This window comes from Mugil cephalus, chromosome 14, assembly GCF_022458985.1.
Source record: "Mugil cephalus isolate CIBA_MC_2020 chromosome 14, CIBA_Mcephalus_1.1, whole genome shotgun sequence".
Classification (NCBI taxonomy): domain Eukaryota; kingdom Metazoa; phylum Chordata; class Actinopteri; order Mugiliformes; family Mugilidae; genus Mugil; species Mugil cephalus.
The window spans coordinates 7,385,536-7,405,947 of NC_061783.1; the positions used below are offsets into that span (position 1 = coordinate 7,385,536).

The window sequence follows — 20,412 nt, forward strand, 5'->3', positions numbered from 1 at the left end:
GTTTCAGTATTGTGGCTGATGAGTGAGTGAAATCTGAAACGCGGACGTTGTAACTAACGCTATCCTGCAGAGGGCAGTAATGCGCCTATTGGCGTCAAACCGGCCAAAAATTGTAGAAGAAGTCACGGTGAAGTCACGCGATATAGACGGAACAATAAATGAAAACAGTCATATGATTAGAAACACAATTCACCTGAAGGGACGCAACTAAACATTAAGTCTCATAAATACCTGTCAGGTGTAATTTCACTTTGTTGCAGCCTGTTAACAGTTAACCGTGGACTTGTTAGGAGGCTGCAGACTGCGCCAAGTGGTCTGCACACATTCAGGAGTTGGCAGATAGGCTGATCTACTGTAACGATGCTCGTCCTTTTCCTCCTGGCCGTCGCGTTCGTTTCCCAAACGGAGGCTCGCTACACCGCGGACTGGACCAGCCTGGACGCCAGGCCGCTGCCCTCATGGTACGACGAAGCCAAGGTGGGCATTTTCATCCACTGGGGGGTGTTTTCCGTCCCGGGCTTTGGGAGCGAGTGGTTCTGGTGGCACTGGCAGGGGCAGCAGCCTCCGGACAAGAAGTGCGTGGACTACATGGCCAAGAACTACCCACCCAAGTTCAGCTATCCGGATTTCGCCCCTCGTTTTCACGCTCAGTTCTTCAACCCGGAGGACTGGGCGGACATTTTTAAAGCCTCTGGAGCAAAGTGAGTTATATTTCTCTTTAGCTTTAAGAACGTATTTTAACGCTGGTTGACGTACAGTTTATATGCTGCTTTACTCGTATTGAATTGGTTTCACTTTCAGATATGTCGTCCTCACTGCAAAACACCACGAAGGATTTACTAACTGGCACTCTCCAAACTCCTGGAACTGGAATTCTGTGGATACTGGTCCTCATAGAGACCTAGTGGGAGACCTGGGAGACGCAGTGCGCAACAGGTGGGTCCTGAATTATAGACTACTGTTTTTTTTCTCTCCACCAATTGAGTGCGTGTACATTATACATGCTCAATGAAAATAAAGACATTCCATTCTATTCTATTTCCTGTCAGACAAGTCAGAATCTCATATCCTCCTGCAGCTTTTTGTCTCTCCAGTTCATTTTTAAAGCCACACTTCTCATTACAACCCATTGGGAAGTGGTAACTTACTGTTCCCTTTTTGTAGAACTTCAAATTTATTCTTCCAGCTTGAAAATAACAAACTAGAAGCCACAGGGGTTATTGTAAGTAAGCTCGTTGTCACAAATTCATTGATTTTTTACCACCAATTACTGATCCTTGCAGCTTAAGGGAGCACAGTAATATTGTTGTTGTGTTCTAGATCGCACATATATCTGGTTTAAGAGTCGACTAACTTACTGTAGTGTAACCCTGGTCAATGACTACATTCAATGTTTTTAAGCAACGCTGACTTGAATTCTGTAAATACCTGAATGCATGCTGATTGTTGAAGGGAAAAACATTCATCAAATGACCTGTCAGCTGATGCATGATTGAATTAGTGCCAAGAGACTGAAGATTAAAATGACACATCTTTACACAGTTTCACTAGCATATTTCCTTGTGCTGCTGAAGTTTGTTCTCGGACGAGCTTCATATGTCTCTGACTTCATCTGCTGCAGCTTTGTGTGTCACCAGTTTGACTGAGGAGGGCATGGTGTCCAATTGGGTGATGCTTCCTATCTTACATGCACAGAATTGAAATGTGTTCCCAAATTTAACACTAATCCACTGCCTCTAGATTGGGGAATACAGTGATCCAATGGCACTGATAGCACTGATACAGCCCTAATCCAAACTGGCAAATTGGATTGGTGAGGGCTGCTAACTCTTTCAGTGACACACCAGCTCTGTCCTCATGTGACCTGGTTTTCTGTTACATATGTTTTTCTCATTTAGGTCGTTGCACTATGGACTCTACAACTCCCTTTATGAGTGGTTTCACCCTCTCTATCTGAATGACAAGAAGAATGAATTCAAATCCCAGGATTTTGTGATGCATAAGCTGCTCCCAGAGCTTTATAATATGGTTGTGAGGTATGTGCTGCTTAAATCTACTTATTTGCTTTTTGCTTTGTGCATTCGTCTCTCTGAGCTCCACAGCATGATAGCAATACGTCTGAACCATGTCGTTCCTTTTGCCTCGCAGGTACCGACCTGAGGTGATCTGGTCTGATGGGGACTGGGAAGCACCTGACACCTACTGGAACTCAACCGAGTTTCTGGCCTGGCTCTACAATGACAGCCCTGTTAAAGTAAATGTCCTTATGACAAGGAAACGACAAGACATATACTACTGTTCTAAACAAGACTCAAAACTGTTTCTACACAGTTGCATGTACTTACCACATCTCCCCCTGTTTTAGGATACGGTTGTGACCAATGACCGATGGGGACAGGGCTGTGCCTGCAAACACGGTGGCTACTACAACTGCGAAGACAAGTACACTCCAGGCCAGCTGCCCAAGCACAAGTGGGAGAAATGCACATCTGTGGACACTTTTTCCTGGGGCTACCGTCGGAACATGAAGATTAATGAACTTATGAACATGTCCTCCATCATTGGGGTGAGCACGCTGAGATTATTTTCTACTTTTTGTTTATAGCTGCCACACATATATATATATTACATTTCTTTCACTCTGATGGAGACAGTTCTTTAAATGTAGCCTTTTGACTAAAAAAAACATCCAGAAAGTGATTATTTTACATTTTCTTGTCCCACTTCCTCTTTCAGATCAATCTAGGAAGTGTACTTTTTGTCAGTTTGTTGATTCGTATGATCTCCCACGTTACTCCTTGATTGTGTCAGACCAATCTTTAAGTTGGGTTTATGTTGGGCCAGTTAGATTTTACTAATCTGGTCTGTATGATAAATGTAATGTTAATATTTCCTGTTTCATCTTGGGCCTGCTGTTGCTTTGTGACAGGATCTGGTCCGCACTGTGGCTCTTGGGGGTAATTATCTTCTGAACGTGGGTCCTACACCCGATGGAATGATCCCTGCTGTTTTTGAGGAGAGGCTCAGGGGTGTTGGAGCCTGGCTAGGCATCAACGGGGAGGCCATCTATGCCTCCAAACCCTGGAGGGTGCAGACAGAAAACACAACTGTGCCAGTCTGGTAAGAAGGAGGGTGCAAAATAAGTATTTGCCATGTTCATGTTTGTTGATTTTGCAATTTATTATACTGTTAATGCCGTTATCATCTCCATTGTTCTAGGTATACATCTAAAGGGAGCACTGTCTATGCCATCATAATAGACAAACCCCTGAAGCCTTCACTGCAGCTGTTGGAACCCAAAACATCTTCAACCACGAAGGTAAAGGGGCTGAAATGAGGCTGTGCTATTGTCTTTACAGATTGCGTTAACTCAGAACAGTAGAGCCATGCTCTAAAAATAGATCTAACCTAGCAAAATACACAAACATGCTTAGGCAAAGTTAAACAGTGGGGCCCGTATGTCGGTCTAAAACTTAATTTAAGCCTTAATTTTACGCTTGCCAACGATTCTTGGAGACCGCAGACAAAAGGCCCAAGATCAGAGGGAAACTTGATCTTAATTGTCATTAATCACTTGGGTAATTTGTGAAGCAATAGACACGGTTATATAATGTGAGTAATCTGACAATTCTAAAAGCCATATCCTATGCAGTGTCTTTTTAATAATGATACGTCACATGTGAAATATGAGAAACTATATTTTGATCTTCGTGTCTTCTCCAGGTGACCTTGTTGGGGGTTCCTAATGCCTTACCTTGGTCCCCAGTCAAAGGCAATGTTGGCCTTAATATCGTCCTGCCCGAGCTGCCTTATACTCCTGGTCTGGCATGGACACTCAAACTGGATGGTGTCCAGTGATCTTTGGACGTTTCAAGTTCTACACAGATGATGATTTTGAATTAGGTAAACTCCGATTTTTAATATGTTTAAAGGATAATGTGGATGCTTATGAGCTGTGACTGAAGGAGCAACTCTTGCATAAAGGGATGGTGTTTGTAAAAGAATGGAACACTACTCTTCAATGAGGCTTTTGTTGCCCGGAGGACCAAAGGTTTAATGGGTCACTGCTTTTTAATTCTGCTCTCTTTTTAATGATTGCACGGTCGTGAATGAAAAGTGGAACGAGCCGCTGGGCTCCAGAAGCACTCCTGACAGTTTGTCCACTGTGTCATCGTGTTTCGCAGACGATGAGTGTTTGAGTGGTTTGTTTTGAAAATCAACATGTACATACAAAGCACTTTAATTTTTATTTTTTTTTACTTCCATTTTGAAATGTCCCAATAAAAACATACTTGATTTGTATGGTTTTTCAGTTCATCTCTTTTTGCGTCAAATGGGAGCAGGTTTCAAGCACAAAAGGTCAAGAAGTTATTTTGTCAAATTGGACATCAAGCCTCCTTCAAGTCCCATCACTTCAAGAACTTATTTCCTGCTGCCATGGTAACGTCAGACAGTTATCGCTCTAAAACCCCACATGTGTATGTGGATGTGTGTAGTACTAACAGTTTTTGTGTATATCCTACTTAATGACAAATTACACTTCCCAAGGTTGTGAATACCACAAGAGGGGAGCATTTATATGAAAATGTTTTAAACTTTGCCTTTAAAGCTTTATTACTTATTTTCCTGCTGGTTTGAAAGGGGTGATATGATGTATTACTTTGGGCCAGGTCACTGATAGGTTTTCATCAGAACAACATACATTTTTTTTTTTTTTTAATTCTCTTTAATATTGATTCTTACGTAATCGTGACTGTTTGATATAATGGAGAGAAATACTTGAGTTCAGAAGCTGACTTGCAAGGATTTAGTCGTCAGTGCTCAAAACATTCAGTGGAGTCGAAAGAATCAACACGCAAGAAAGACAAATCAGACGCAGCACCCCGTCGTTTAACTCGCTAAAATAGCTTTATAATAATCATATTAATAGTAATAATATTAGCCATTAGAAAATGTTTTGACAACGTTGACAGTGTTACATTCTGTGTTGGGGTAAACCACGTCACAGTGTGCCATCTCTCTGGGCTATATATCAGACGTGCTCCTGCTGACACATCTAGATCCATGGAACATATCAATAAATACATTTTGTATGTACAAAATGAGAAACACAACACGGCAAACAAAAATCATGATTCACACTGTGCAGCGTCGTCCGTCGCCGGTGTCCAGCGTTATTATGTATTCAGACTCTCCCAGATCACCCCGTGTTCTCGTGCGTCGCGCGTGTCCAGTGGTGGCGTTATGAACGTTTGTACCTTGTGGCATTTCTATTGCTATATGGTCCAGTCAGATCGTTTTAGAAGTGAACAAACGAAAGTGTTTAGTGTTCATATGTACAGTATGCTGTCTTGGCACTGAATCAGACGTGTAGAAAACGAGTGAACTCAAGAATAAAGCTTAAAGACAGAAAAGCTAAACCCGTCTCAATTAAAAATCAATGTGAGAGATGAAAGAGGGAAGATGGGAGAGAGTACAGAGGGAGGGCCTAGTTTGTTTTTGCTACATTATAAAGTAGAATACAGAGAGTGGAGCGTCTGTATGGGTTTGATGTCCACGTAGTTTTCCTCCTCTTGCGGCACTAAGAGTTCAGGGTGGAATAAAAGCACATGGAGAAACAAGGTCTTACAACTGGATCTCCCATTCACTCCGTCTGTTTACTCTTTTGGTGATCTCTCACTCCTCACTGGAGCATCCATCGCTGATCCCAGAGAAAAGAAAAAAAAAGTCTTCCCAGAGTTATTGTCACTTTGCTCTTCCTCTGCGCCATCTCCTTAGTAGCAGCGATTTATTGAACTTCTCAGTATAAGCTAAACATTTTCATTATTGTACACAAGACTCGCCAGTCAATGGTTACCCATAGCTATAACTGACAACACCATTTATAATAATGAAAGTGATGGCAATAATTAATCATACTAATAATAATCATATTGTAATAACAATATATGCAATATTGAGAAGAGAAATGTCCGTTGGTAACAGGTATTTACATTTTTGTAAACGTGACGGTGGCAGGGTTTCAATTCTTTTTTTTTTTTTTTGTTAATTACACAGTAATTGCTCAGTTGCCTCTGATCCACATGGTTATTATGCGTGTGTGCGTATGTGTGTGTGTACTGCAAAGCAACATGACAGCGTTAATATACACGCACATACACGCACGAACAGAATTACACCTCAGTGCTAAAGGCACATTGGAGTTTCAGTTAAACATCTGCTTGGGTTGCCGAGCTGCTCTGGAGGGAGTGGGGAGGAGGGGAAAAACCTCAGTGGAGAATCAACAAAAGCATTCGAAAGGAGTTTGGTCAAGTCAGTGTAAATGATTGTTTGTAGCAAATGTTCGCTATTATTAAATCATGCGGCGTTCGATGCGTTCAAGTGCATTAATGGATTTCCATTAAATGGATCTCCCCCATATAGTGCGAAATTTTAAATTAATATTTGGCCTTAATTGTCGAATTGCTTGTAATTACACTAAAAAAGAAGAGGCGGCAAAGAGATGATACTGTTAAATGAGCCAAGCCATACCTCAAACTGTGGAAATACGGCATTTAGATGCTTTATGAGATGTGCTCCAAAGGTTTAGCATTCACCCAGATACTGCCCATGCTGTCCCCGCTGTTGCCCATTAGTCAAAAGCACTGAAAGTCTCATGACTGATTGTTTTGACAATGGATACTTTTTACATATTACTGGAAACCTGCGTCTGTGAAGCTGCCACAGGTCATCCAGGTCATGATATCCAAAAACCGACGCGGAAACAAGGGTGTGTAGCTTCTTCAGTTCTAGATGACTGGTGAGGAGTTGGGGTTTCATTACCTTAGTAGTGAAATGAGTTTTAAGCTAATTAAATTTTAGGAATTCGATTAGCAATTTAACCATTTAATTCAGTTTCAATTTACACAAAAACAACTGTAGATCATATTCTAACTAAAAATTATTATTATTATTATTTTTACTATTTTTTAAGTTGTTTATTTTCAGTAAGGACACAGATATTCCTAGCTTCTTAAATTTACTCTCCATCTTTCCGACACGTGACTTTGAGTAAAACACACCAGCTTAGATGATGCCTTCATGGAAAACTCGAAATTTAATATTCCAACTCGAAAATTTCAGACTTCCAATACGTTCACAATTCAGGACTCAGAGGCGAAAAAATAAGTTTGGTACATTGTCACCTGACTGTCACACTAAACATTAGCATATGTGCAGCTGCTATTTCTTTCATTTTGGAAGCAGTAATTTCTGAGTTTAACAACTCAGAGCATATTTTTCCCAACTTGTGGGGAATGCTGAATTTTTTTCTGAATGTTTTTTTTTTAATTTATTTTTTTTATCGCGATTAATCGTGATCAATCACCACACGCCAGAGATCTGGCATGGTGCCAGAGATACTTAAAGCGCTGCATACTATACATGTAGGGAGACACATGCAATACTGGTTAAAACCTGGTGACTTGTGAAACAGCTGAAAACTGATGGCGAGCTCAGATCAGACAAGTTTGATGTGATCTGTGTGACAAAGCTGTGATCTCTGGCGCCCCCCCTTGGGGACCACAACTCCCCACCAGTCATTCAGAACTTAAGGAGCTACTCTGTGGCAAAACTAGTTCTTCAAACCCGGCATGTCCACCCGCCTTTGTTTCGTGGATACTGCCAGGAGTAATGAAGACAAAATGCTCTTTTAGCCTCAACTGGAAAAGCTACTTCCTTATCTTCTCCCACTGAGGTTTAATGATTCTAATGTGTTCTCCAGAGCAGCTCTGCCTCTCAGAAATGTCAAATTAAAACTCAAATCTGCTGCTACTTCGTCCCCTCCGCTTGCAGTTCATTGCAGATGCACGCATACAGTACATATCGGCTACAGTTGAGCTTTCCCCACCTCCTGCATGTTAATGTTACCGTGCTCCGTTCCAGTCTTGGAAGATGGCTAAAAGGGCTCAAACAACAAGTGATTCCCCCCTCTTTCGGAGAAGCTGAACAGACTGAACAGCATTCCTGCAGGGCTGATCTGGCCCTGGGTTTTCAGGGTCTGTCGGTTGTGTGGCGTTAGAGAATCCCCTGAGGACAGAGGCCTGGGTCAGGGCTGGACACACTGCCGTTAGAAACTGAGGTACTCTGAGTTGACTTGTCCGTCTGGCTGTCCTTTGTGGGGTATTTGCACTTATAGGAGGAGGTGAAAGTGTCCGTATAGTAGTCTGTCCGTTGTGTTGTCAGATCACGTTTGTACAACTACACACCCGGGCGCTGGGGCCCCTGTGTTTTTACTGTGCAGATATAGGACAATGGATAGGTACAATATTTAACAAAAACATGGGAATCACAACCACCGAAAGTGTGTTTGCACTGGACCTGTTTCAAGGCAAGGTGGCTGGCTAACACGTCAACGCAATGATAGAAAGTACAGAGGAGAAAGTCAGCAACAGTTGAAGAAGAAGTAGTTGTAGTTGCTACTGTGGATAAATATCCAACAAAGCCTCTGTGATTCCTGGTGTCCCTCAAGGCCAACTCGTAATGGGAAAGACCTTGCCATCCCGCCACATGTAGGAGATTTGAGGATTGTGAGGGCGGAGTCAAGAGTCCTTCACAGTGGAGTAACAGTATTAAAGCAGGTCTTTGTGCTTTGTTTGATAAGGGCTGTGTCAAAAACCACTTAGATGCTGTCAACTTTGAGGGTAGCAGAGGAAGGAAGGACGACGGGATGAGAGGCTGCAGCCCACGCCGCTGCAGGCGAAAGCAAACGCGACGCCCGCCCCTTTCCGTTCATCACCGGGGCAGCTCGTAACGACGCCAAGGCGTTGTCAAATTGACCCGCCGATAGTCAAATCACACCATCGGTTCCCGTTCACAAGGACGTTGGTACCGTGGTCCTCCGAGGATCTAATCTCCTCGGTTGTAAAATCGTTTTGTTTCTCGACCACAACAAAAAAAAAAAAAGAGAAGAAAAGAAAAAGGCTTGAAGGCTACAAAATTCCTTTTCTCGATCAAAAATGAGGAGATCCTGCTAATTGTTTCAAAGGAGGCAGTCATAAAACATGCAGTATTAACATCAACAAAATATTCCAGTATTATGTGTGTATTGCGAGTGAAAGTGAGGGAGATAAAGGATGCCATGTCAAGTACGATAAAAACGTTTTCGTTAACAATATTCTCTGCTGCTTTCATACTTTTCTATTTACATATCTTTCTATATATATATATATATATATAGATATATATACTGTAAACTGTGTTCAAAGGAAACCTCCACATATAGCTGGTTAGGCACATGTAGTTGGTTCTAAAGAGGAGATACAGGGAGGGAGTACAGCAGTATATGTTTGTTAGAACCACAGATATATATAGTAGGCCTAAGGAGGATCATACTTGGCAATCAACACTCTTGCCAGTTATACCCTGTAAACCTGACTCACGAACTGAAGATAATAAGAATGGTTTTGAAATTCTTTTTCACGTGTACTTGAGTCTGGATATGCCACACAGCTGTAGTACCACACAATGCTATAATCTATCGCAATAATACTGCAGTATTTCACATTTGATATATGCTTTTTTTTTGTACATAGACTGTACTGAATAATTTCTACTCATCTAGAAATGTAGATTATATTATAAAATATACATCTCCCATTAAAATATCCCATTTTGCCAACGCATTCCATCCAAATATAACAAAAGCAAGAAAAGAGGTCATGCTAAAAGATTCTTAATATCGTTCTTCAAAACGGACAGATTTGGACTTTTCTCTAGTATTCACTGGGCTTCGTCTCACGTCCCTTACTACACACAGGCCTTCATGTTCAGTAATTCCAGTGCATTCACACACACGCACACTTTTACACAATATCCATACAAAATACGTAAATTAGAAATATCGACTCTGGCGTGAATTTGAGGACCCTTTTCACAATAAAATCACGCTACACTTTGTATAGCATGATTTCAAGGAAAGGAAAAAGAGCAACAAACGTACGTTATTCCATTCGAATCAAGTGTCGCATCTAATCTCAGTATCTAATAACTAAACTGTTTCAAGTTGCTTCTCTCCTGTATTTCACAAAATGATGCTCTCCTCTTTTCTTTGGAAGGGTTTTGGGACAGAGCTGCTGTTCCCTCGACACGATCTCCTCTTCCACCGGCGCCGCGTGAAACTTGAGAGGACTGTACTTCAAGTCAGGTGAGTGGATTCTACTGGAGACTCTCGGACAGCTCTCCCTCTTTTAGATTGCGATCCACCGCCTCTTTTTATTAAGAAAAAAATAAATAAAATCCACGTTCGGGAGAAGAGAGAACGCGCTGCTGTCAAGGTAATTAATTGAATCATAGTACTAAAGAAATTGATTTTCCTTCATGGCTGTTTCATCGGGGTGCCTGTTAATTCCTGACTGAGTGGAAAGAACTCTCTACAGACCCCTTTTGTTAGTTTGGGTCCTCATTTGACCACTTGGTGGTGCTGTAGTCTCACAGTGAAAAGGGGAGGGAGGGGGGGTGTCCTCAGTAAAGTCCTGAAAAGCCACCAAAATATATTCCCATAAAAAGACCCAGAAACCCCACCCTGAACACTTGAAACTTCAGAAAGACTATATAAGAAGCAAACGGCTCTATTTTTTTATTTTTATTGTTTTTTTTTTGTTATTGTCGTCGTCGTCGTTGTCTATGATGCTCTCTAGCTGTCAAGGCTGTGATGCTACACTGCTAAAGCTCCTTTTGGCAAACACGAGTGTGCACTCTATGTACAAATAGCACTTGCACATTCAGACAGCCTCACTGCTGAATGCTGAGGGGAGTCGACGGATACTTGGGACGTGGGGAATGAAAGAAAGACGTAAAAAAAAACAAACAAAAAAAACGTTCCATATTCTTCCGACTGGGCGCCCGTGTGGGCAGATGGCACCTGGGTGAGGGGTGCCAGCTGCAGTTGGCCGATGATCCTCACGGGATGGTCTTTGGGGTTTTGTCAACCGTTGGACTTTAAGGGCATTAGGACTAATGCTGAGAAATTCGAATGTGTTTATTCATCCGTACTGGGAGCGCCAGTGGAGAGACTTGATGGTCATCATTCAGAAGCCCCTAGGATAAAAAACGGAGCCGATTTTTCCTGAAAATGGCATCAGGGATATTCTGTCAGAGGTCTAGTGCCAGTTAAGCCCTTGATTTTCAGTGGTGAAGATGTGCTGGGTGGACACGCACAGGCATGCTACTACTGCGTGAACCTCTGCTGACTACTTTTACAAAAGTGGAATTTTCCCGTTAGTTGTCAGCTAAAATAATAATTAAAAAAAAAAAAAAAAAGGAATTCGGAGACTTATCTACTAGCTACCAGTTCAGGTCTAGGCCTCTGTGTCTGTAAAACGTCCAGATTTCAAGACACTAAAATGGCTGTCATTGCTTGTTTAACAAGTGTGGTAACTGAAGTGGGTGGAGGTGCTGAGGGGAGTAGCACATAAACAGCAAGAAGATCCAAAACTGGGCTCAGAAAAAGACTGAGACTGGTGTCCGTGTCGCGGTAATGAGGGGCGCGGTGGGTGGGGTGAGGGGGTGAGGCGGCGGGAGGGAAACACCTTGTGTTCAGAGTCGAGTCTGGGCTTCGGGGATGTAGATCTCGATGCTGTCGGCGCTCTCTGTGGCCGAGTTCTGCCTGAAGGAGGCAGTACGCTTGGTCTGCAGCAGCCGCCTCCTCGCCTCTGTCCTCTGGCGGTCCCCGAGGTCCAGGGACTTCTCCCTGATGGGCAGGGTGTGCCCCCCAACGCGGGGCACGATCAGGCCGCCCGACCCACCTCCTGCACCCATGTCCCCAACGCTATCGGCACGGAGGCTGCCACTCACCCCACCTGCTGGCTTCTTTGGTAACGGGGGAGGAAGCTTCTTGTCCTCCTGGTTTCGCCAACGGCGAGCCGCAGACGCGGGGCGAGACCCAGCGGTGGATGGTTCGTGTTTGGTGATGGGGCGGGGGGGTGGAAATAATGGGGTTTGTATGGTCGTGTAAAAGAGATTCCATGCACACGCAGGAGGAAAGAGAATGAGGAAACCAAAAGACAAAAAGGAAGTTCATGTGAGGAAGAACAATGGGCCGAAACAATAAACCAAAAAAAAAAAAAAAAAGCAGAAACAATGACAGCATGCATTTGCATTATGTAAACAATTGAAATGGGAGAAGAGAAGGCAAACACAGATAAACAAAGGAAAAGAAAAGGAAAAGAGAGACAGTTGTTAGTTTGTTATCAAGAACAATGTAGTGGTTGCGTAGGCTAACTTTATCGAAAAAAAATATAACAGGCAAGTTTATTCTTTTCCTTGATCCCCTGCGATAAATTTCCAAAAAAAAAAAAAAAAATCTAGCACCTTAAGACTTGACAGTTTTGTGGGAAGCTCAGCTCAGTTCCTCTTGCTGCTCTGTATTTTCACAGCCTGCAAAGACTTTGAGGGCACAACCATCTGCGCTACTCGTCTGCACACTGCCATCTTAGCTCTGGGGGAGCGCTGAAGGGAAACCATGGTTGTTCGGACCCCCAGGCCTCTCACCTTCTTTTCAGGAGGGAGCCTCCAACCAGAGTCCTTGATCCTCTGGAGGTCCTGAAACTTGACCCTGACGTCCTCAATGTTGAGCTGGAGCAGCTCCCAGAAGGCCGCCAGGTCCTGAGACGTGGGCTGGGGGTAGGCGGACGGGTCCTGCGTGGGAGACACGAACACGCGACGGGTGAGAGATTCAAGGATTTGCGGAGGAGAGATTAATTACGTAGAGCCACTTTCTCCAGAAGAGTGTTTGCAGCCGGGCAAACCCTGTAGCCTGTGGCGGCGGTGGATCCCGGGGGAAACCGCGCACCGTGCTTAATGCGCGCTGTCATGATTTCGCATGCAGTCGCAAATACTCACCACACTTTGTTGGCAGAGGCGGAAGAACTGCTGGACTTTCTGAGACATGAGCATCTGGGCGCTGCCAACTGCGTTTCGAATCAGCTCGAGAACTAGGAGGGAAAAGCGGCACATGAGAGGCGTCTAATGTCAAGCAGACATTCTCAGTCTTCGTCTCGGGTCCGCCGTACGTACTCACCCTCCTCTGGAAGTTCGTTCTCCTCTGCCTCTCGTTCCATGTTCTGGCACCAGCTCTCCATCCTCTCCACCTCCGTCTGAAGCAGGCGCAGGAAGAACTCCCCGTCTCGCATGCAGGGCGAAGCTCGGCCTGAGTCGGGCAGGCTCCGGGGCCCCTCCAGCGAGGGGGTCCCGGCCCAGGCTCGCTCGGAGGTAATGGGCAGGGGAGAGTGAGAACGTGGAGGCAAGTGTGGGTGCTGGTGGGGCCGTGGGTCTGCTTGGCAAGCTTCACTCGTGTAGCCGCTCTGTATAAAGTCCTAGGTTTGCATAAGACAAAACTGTTTGGGCTCATGGAATTTGGCCGGCCCATAATAGTACTGATCTTGCGAACATATGTTCACCGCAAGCCTTCTGTTCACTGCAACCGTTCTCTTAGTAAATGAAAGGGGTGGGCCTTTTACTTCCACGTTTGCTTGCAGGAATACAATTAATGTGCAAATTAAACCAAGTGTTAAACCAAGAACTGGCCTGGTCATGCACTGTGCATCTGTGTAGCATAGCAGTAGTCGTGCTACCAGCAGATGAGAGCTGAAGGTGAAATATGTCTTATTTTGCTAGCTCTCTGCCCACCTACTTTAACTCCACTCACACTCCACCTATTTGCACATTTTTTAATTAGCAAGACTGTGCTGCCAGAATGCCCATTTGGACGGTTTTGAATTTCAATTTGGGAGTTAAGATAGAATGAGCTAAATTTGTGGTGGGATAATTTTTATTTATTTATTTATTTAGTTTTTTCCAAATCACTATTTGCCAGTAGTTGTCCAAATAACATTATTTAATGTTGAAACAAATCCAAAGTGCATTCCCAACATGCAGGAGTGCACCGATGAGTGCACTGAATGTGCACTACTTGTAACATTAGTGAAAAAAGCTACCAACAGTGGACTACATGACATACTCAAGTGTTTTTTTTTTTGTTTTTGTTGTTGTTTTGATGATATAGACATTCTGAGATGTCATAGTACTAAACATTTGGGCTGAAAACCATCAACTGTATCTGTTTTTGACCACTAGCAGCGTTACTGAACGTTACGTTATCAAGCAGGTTATCGTCTTGTTTGGATCTCATAGAGGAGCACGAGGCCAAAGGTTTCTCATCGTTAAACTGCTTCAACACTTGACAGCTGTAACCAATAAGCAATAATTGTGCTTTTAAAGGCCGGTGAGAAGCGACCGAAAGCTAGTAAACTCAGCCAACTCCTGATGGGTCACCACTGCAACAAGCGAGCTGAGCGGCTAGCATGTAGCGTTGAAGGTAAATGAGTAATGATTGTACCTTGATTATACCTTGCAGCAGTTTTGATTTACAAAGAAGAAATTATTCAATTCGGAATTGCATTGGACACAATAAAACGTCTCTTTGAATCTCGTTCTCTGCCCTTTAACCCTTATTAAATACAGGTAATAATACTGGCATATCACAACAATCAATAAAGAAGATAAAGAAACATCCAACCTGGCAGAGAACACCGAATGTGCGTTTGACAGTGTTGTTTCATTATGTCTTTCTTTTATTTATTGGTACAAAGGACTCATTTTGCTAGGAACCCATAATCAAATAGGCCATTTGTGGTCTTTTAATCTAAAATGGCATTGTGTTGTTTCATCTGATTAAATGATATTTCTCCAGACATTCATAATAAAGCTGTAATACAAGATTGAAGCTGTAATTTGTTTTGAAGGGATCCCCAAACATAGCTTTCAAAACCTGATTAACTGCGGTTAACCGCTGAATGAATATTCATGCACTGATTTGCTTTTCGTTGGTTTACATAAGACAGTTTTTTGGGAACAATTGCGTTTAGCTGTATCCATCCATACTTCTCTTACTCGATAAAGCTCTTTCTTCTACCAGGACGATTTCCAAAATATATAAATACCAATGTGATGTGATTGTTGCAGACCTTACCTCTCTGTAGGCCCACTGTCCCTGTGTGTGCACGGTGCGGTGGCACTCTGTGTACTGGCTCGCAGACTCAGGCTCCGAGGAGTGCCTTTGGAAAGAGCAGCCGAACTGGAGACTCTTATCCTGTGTTGGCACGGCGATGGTGAGGCCTGGGAAGCCCTCGGGGTCCAGGTCGGCCTGCACGCTCGCCGTCACGCTGTTGGAGCGCTTGAAACGAGCTCGCCTGTGAGACAGAGAGCTACAGTGGGCCCACGGCAACGCGTTCACACGGAGTGCAGCACGCACAAGTCTTTCTGAATTTATCTCGAACAAGTGCGCGTTGCCGTTCGAGCCGGGCTGTGCTGTCGCTGCAGTCACTACTACTCACTGGGCTGTTGTAAGTCCTGCTCAATCCTCTGGCATATGACGCATCAGTGTGTGCAAATGTCATGTCAGTGGACTCAGTGATGAGTGTTTACTCTGTTGCAACTTTAAACCCCACCTCCCCTCATCCTCCCTCACTGTCTGATGAGGTGTGAGGTGTGACTCAGATTTCTGTGATCGGCCCCCTTTTTTTTTTTCCCACCCTCGACGACTGCAGGAGGTGGGGAACATTGTTAACAGGTGCATGATCACACACTGCTCTCGGTATGCGATGCTGCGGGTGCTTGCGTGCGTGCGTGCGTGCAGATCTGACCCGTAAGCAATGCTGGATATAATTAGGAGAGGGCTGAGACACGTGTGAAAGTCATGTTGAGCGCATGATTCGCTGTCGTCGTGGTTACACTCACTAATGGCGAAAAACAAGACATTCTCGGAACAAAGTGTTACTGACTTCAAGCTGTGATGTCTGATGAAATGTTAAATGAAATAATAGGATCTAGCCTAGAAATCAACCGTAGCTGGCTGCACTGTTGGGCGCCCAGGAGATGAAGGCCTTTTAAAATGATAAATCCAAATTATTAACATAAATTACCGTGCAAAGACCAAAAGTTCTTGATGAAGCCACGTATTCGGAGGCAAATTAAACAAGAGGCATCTTTAGTTTGCCACAATAATTACAGTAAATTAAATGCCAGGCAAAATAAACAGCTCGAGCAGGGGGGAGGTTTCAAAGATATGCACTTTTTCACTGGTTTGCTTTGAGGTCGCGCTTGATTTACCTTTTGTCGTCCTCCACTTGGACTCCGATAGAGTGGACCTCTGTCAGAGCTTTGCCCTCCACATCGGAATCTGACAGAGTCTCTGAACTGTCCACCTGTAGCAGGAAAAGAAGACGTCAGTGAGCAGAGGTACAGTATTTGGTGAAAAACACATTCTTCCCGCAAACTGGATATAGAGGAACACTGGGACATTTTGAGAAATATGATTGTAACTGTTGATTGGCTCATCAGCGACAGGGGTGGGTCCTACTGTGTACAGAAGGTTTTGATTGATAATATAGTGCTCTGTTTGAAATGTTGCACTGTTGCGACAGCTCCTGTATCGCTGAATGAGTGAAGCAGTTACTGAAAGATAATGTTTTCTGACTCCTTTTCTAAAGTATGTTAGATTCATGTTAATGTCTATTTTAAAAAAATTAAATTTAAAATTTCAATTTAAAAATAATAAAAAAAAATCTATAAAAAAATATCTAATCAACCAAAGATTTTGCAAACCCCTGCAGTACCTCCACAGACCCCCTAGGGGTCAAGGATCTGCTGGTTTTGCACTAATACACCAGAATAATTCTCTCATCAAACACTGCACAAGAAGTTGAATAAGATTATTTCCCAGAATGTATAACTTTGTAGTTTTATAATAAAAGACTGTCGCCACTCTCAAGTCTGTACGATAAATATGGATCTAAAGCCAGGAGCTAACTAGCTAAACTTGCGTAGAGGCTGGAGGACATATTTTAAGAAGTCTCCAAACACAGACTCTAAGCTCAGGTAAGATGTATGATGTCTATCGAAACCATAGGTCTTCAACAGGGGGTCCGTGGAGGTACCGCAGGGGGGTTGCAAACTCTAATATGAATCCAACATATTTTAGTGAAGGATAAATGGAATCCAGACGCACGCTGCATTATTAGGAGAAGAGAAGCTAACAGTGCATGGTATAAATAGGTATGTTTATGTCAGGTATGATACTGTATGTTTTTGTGTATTATCAGAAAAGCTTAATATTGAAAGTAAAATGATGTGTATTATTAGAACTAGGCCGAGTTTATAGAACACATAAAGTAGGTAGGGGGTCCCTACTTAATCTGTCCATCAGAGTGGGGGTCCTTGGCCTGAAAAATGTTGAAGACCCGTGATCTAAACTATATGTTGATCAGAACACAAACCATCCGCGTTGAAAATGATCAATTTTTAACATTATTTGGGTGGCAAGTCAAGTCAAATGTGACACGCAGTAGTTAACCGTCGTCTCTCACCTGCACAGCTATGGACGGCCTCCACTTTCTGCCCCCGCGCCCTTCGTCCTGCCCTCCCGCTTTACTCAGGACTATGCTGTTCTGAGGCAAAGAGACCGACTTCCCCAGGCTGCCCCCGACCCTGCCGTCCCTCTCCCTGGCCGGCCTCGGCGGCCCCTCGAGCAGGCTGTCGGCCGAGCTGCTGTGTTTCGCTCTCACGCCGACTCCCGGGCCCCCTCCGTAGGGCACCAGCTCCCTCGAACCCCTCACCCCATCCAGGCTCTCCGCGGAGTTGCTGTGCTGCCGGGAGCGCGCGGGGCCACCGGCTGTGTAGTAGCCTCCTCTGGATGAGCGACCCGAGGGTCCGTCAGAGCTACCCAGATCCACGGAGTTGCTGTGCTGCTTGGCGCGCCCGGGGCCGGAGCCTGAGGTCAGCTGTCCGCTGCTCTGGAAGTAGGCGTCCTGGGTGGACTCTGTGCTGCTCTGGGCCCGCACTGACAGTGAAGACTTTGACATGCGAGGCGGGAGAGGGGGAGGAGCACCTTTGCGATAAGGAAAGACTGAAGAGTCAGAAGAGCAGGGGGAGAAGGGAAGAAAGAGGCAAAGCGGGCGGTTAAAAGCCAAATACGTCAACAGGGAGCAGCGGAGGTGCGTACTTACAAAAGCGACAGACTGGATGGAGAACGCGAAAGTTAGTGGGAAAAACATAAGAGGAGTACAGGGAGAAGGAGAGAGAACAACATTAAAAAAAAGGTGTCAATGCAAAATGTGACAAAGATTCAAAATGCAACTTGAAAGTTCTTCTTTTCCGTATTAATATCAGAGAGATGGAACTAACTGGTGGAAAAAACAAACAAAGCAACACCGACAAAAGAAAACCTTTTCCCTTGCGCGAACCTTAGAACTGCTTCTTACGATGACAAAGCAATTTCCTGAGAGGAATATTAAAATGAGGCGTGCAGATTCCGTCGCTGCCTCCTCCTTCGCGGCCTCATCAAACGTATATACAGATGTACAGATGCGACCTGCGGACCTAACCACCAGACGTGTGCTCTGCTCGTGTTTGTGGTGGCTGTAGATGACACTTCGCGGAGGCTTTAATAAATATCACACGGGGGATTTGCTGGAGGCTAAGAAACTTCAGTGCTCCGAGGACAAACGCTGTACAAACACACAAAGGCAAATACATGCAGCCGTTCTCGTGTAATCACAAATTATTGCACATTTACTCTGTTTGCTCTACATCAGGTTTGAGCGCCAGGAATAAAAGACAGAGAAGCGGCTGAAGACACTCGGCTGCTGTCAGAGTCACAAGGGTTTCTGTGCCTTTTACTGAGCCTGAGAAACCTGCAATCACGCAGGAGAGGGCGATGGGAGAGATGAAAAAGACGAGAGAGAAATGACAGAGAACAAAGAGCATGCACAATAGCGTTGGCGCGACCTTAGCCTATTACACGCAGCTATGTACGCCAACACAGAGGCCCGGGTAAAAACGTGAGATCATTAGAGAGCGAGAGGAAGGAAAAAAACCTAAATATTAAAAATGGATGCGCACATTGTGTTAAGCTGTGTGAGCGCTTGTGAACGCATGTGCATAGGTTTCCGCACAATAACTCCTTCTAACACTCAGTTCTCCCGCCAAACAAAAGGCAACCACACTCCACGAGAGAGACTCACCGGCCCCACTCTTGATGCTCCCCTGGGGGCCGGACATGGAGAAGACGGAGAGGCAGTCGTCGTCCTGGGAGCAACCGGCCTGGATGGCGCGAACGTAGCTGTGGCTGCGAGTCCGGAACACGCCGGGGAGATCCAGGGCCTCCACGGCCTGGGACTCCACCTCCCCGAACATGGTCTCGCACACGGCCTCGAACTGACGGTTCAACGTGTCTCCCAGCTGGAGGAGGAGAGGGCGGGCGAGGCAGTTTAAGGTCTAGGTTTCACACCTTCAAAATACGTGCGCGCGCACACTATTAGGTATTTGGTACCTGCGAGCTGGTCAAAGAGCGGGTGTAGCTCCGAGAGCGGGTGTGGGTTTTGGGTGTGGTTCGGCTGTTGGGGTAGGAATCTGTGCACTGCTTACACGAGTACCTGGAATTAACACATGCATACACAGCATTACTGATAACTGCAGCAAAAATTACAAAACCAACAGTTGAGTCTAACAACATTCAGTATTTTGTCTGTGAAAAGCCCAAAATTAATTTTCGTAGCAACTTTTTGTAACTAACATAACATTTGACTGATGGGTCACGCTCTGTGTCACACGAGTGTGATGCCGAGTCCCCAAGCCTGATGAGGGGAAAAGAAAAACATCCAATTGTGATTTGTTCATTTTATTTGAATTCATTCTGAACCTTTGTTCGCCATGTCGTGCAGGGATTAAATGTGGAAACTTCCAGGGTTTCCACGGAAACTTGCCCGTGTGAAGGTTTTCGCTCATAAAATGAAATCTGCTCTATTTCTTTTTTAATGATGGCAATTGGACCAGGCGGATGTGATAAAATCTCTGCTTCAGAGTACGGCTGGGCGATAATTCAGTATGACAAGTTACGGTCTTAAAATCTTAAAATAAAGCATTGAGGCTCACATTTTCATGTCTCAATGAGCGATGGCAGTCTTACTCCATCACTTCTGCACAGCACGTGTTTGTAATTTCCCCTAAATGTTAGCCTATGTCTGCATTATTCCCTTTATCTGTCCTTTACCAAACGTATCTATCTGACCGAATGAGCTAACACAATATTGACCGATCCTATAATTACACACCTGCGTTAAAAACAAGCTGGGTGTCACATCTCACATTCCTGGAAAACTGCTGCTGCTAATGTCCTCTCTATAAACAAATATCCGCGTATGAATGCTGAATGTTAAACTGTCATTAGACGGTAGCTGGTGGATTCAGAGATCGCTGCTAATGCAAAGTGAACATTTTCCACTGCTGCGGCTTCAAATTAAAAGCATTTACCTGGCACTACGTGTCTGAAAAACACCATGATGCCTTCTTCATATATATATATATATATGTATGTAT

The 20,412-nt window shown here is 44.3% G+C and overlaps 2 protein-coding genes and 1 long non-coding RNA gene across 3 annotated transcripts in view; 2 read left to right on the forward strand and 1 right to left on the reverse strand.

The window, feature by feature from the left end:
* Nucleotides 1-98: 98 nt before the first annotated feature.
* LOC125020530 (tissue alpha-L-fucosidase-like) lies at nt 99-4,302 on the forward strand. The gene is made up of 8 exons (XM_047605918.1): nt 99-701; nt 802-936; nt 1,899-2,036; nt 2,149-2,254; nt 2,366-2,566; nt 2,930-3,120; nt 3,220-3,319; nt 3,724-4,302. Exons 1-8 carry the CDS (start codon nt 361-363, stop codon nt 3,856-3,858), a joined length of 1,347 nt encoding a protein of 448 aa, XP_047461874.1. The 5' UTR covers nt 99-360; the 3' UTR covers nt 3,859-4,302.
* Nucleotides 4,303-5,849: 1,547 nt separating this feature from the next.
* The window catches only part of dlgap3 (discs, large (Drosophila) homolog-associated protein 3), a 117,465-nt gene continuing 102,902 nt past the window's right edge, over nt 5,850-20,412 (reverse strand). Inside the window, exons 5-13 of the mRNA XM_047605915.1 lie at nt 19,367-19,469; nt 19,059-19,275; nt 17,403-17,941; nt 16,147-16,241; nt 15,008-15,227; nt 13,058-13,352; nt 12,880-12,971; nt 12,529-12,675; nt 5,850-11,880 (exon numbers count right to left, since the gene is read on the reverse strand). Coding sequence (XP_047461871.1) covers nt 11,575-11,880; nt 12,529-12,675; nt 12,880-12,971; nt 13,058-13,352; nt 15,008-15,227; nt 16,147-16,241; nt 17,403-17,941; nt 19,059-19,275; nt 19,367-19,469 — 2,014 coding nt within the window. The 3' untranslated portion in view covers nt 5,850-11,574. The remainder of the gene's footprint in view (nt 11,881-12,528; nt 12,676-12,879; nt 12,972-13,057; nt 13,353-15,007; nt 15,228-16,146; nt 16,242-17,402; nt 17,942-19,058; nt 19,276-19,366; nt 19,470-20,412) is intronic.
* On the forward strand, nt 14,030-17,541 carry LOC125020532. Its single transcript, XR_007114216.1, has 3 exons — nt 14,030-14,353; nt 16,178-16,275; nt 17,411-17,541. It is a non-coding gene; the product is annotated as an uncharacterized LOC125020532 (long non-coding RNA).

What these genes read in the sequence shown, in the direction of transcription:
- LOC125020530 (XM_047605918.1), top strand. Translation starts at nt 361, where the DNA reads ATGCTCGTCCTTTTCCTCCTGGCCGTCGCGTTCGTTTCCCAAACGGAG. An exon ending in GGAGACGCAGTGCGCAACAG is followed by an intron (nt 937 to 1,898) that starts GTGGGTCCTGAA and finishes TTTCTCATTTAG; the next exon opens with GTCGTTGCACTATGGACTCT. An exon ending in AACACAACTGTGCCAGTCTG is followed by an intron (nt 3,121 to 3,219) that starts GTAAGAAGGAGG and finishes CCATTGTTCTAG; the next exon opens with GTATACATCTAAAGGGAGCA.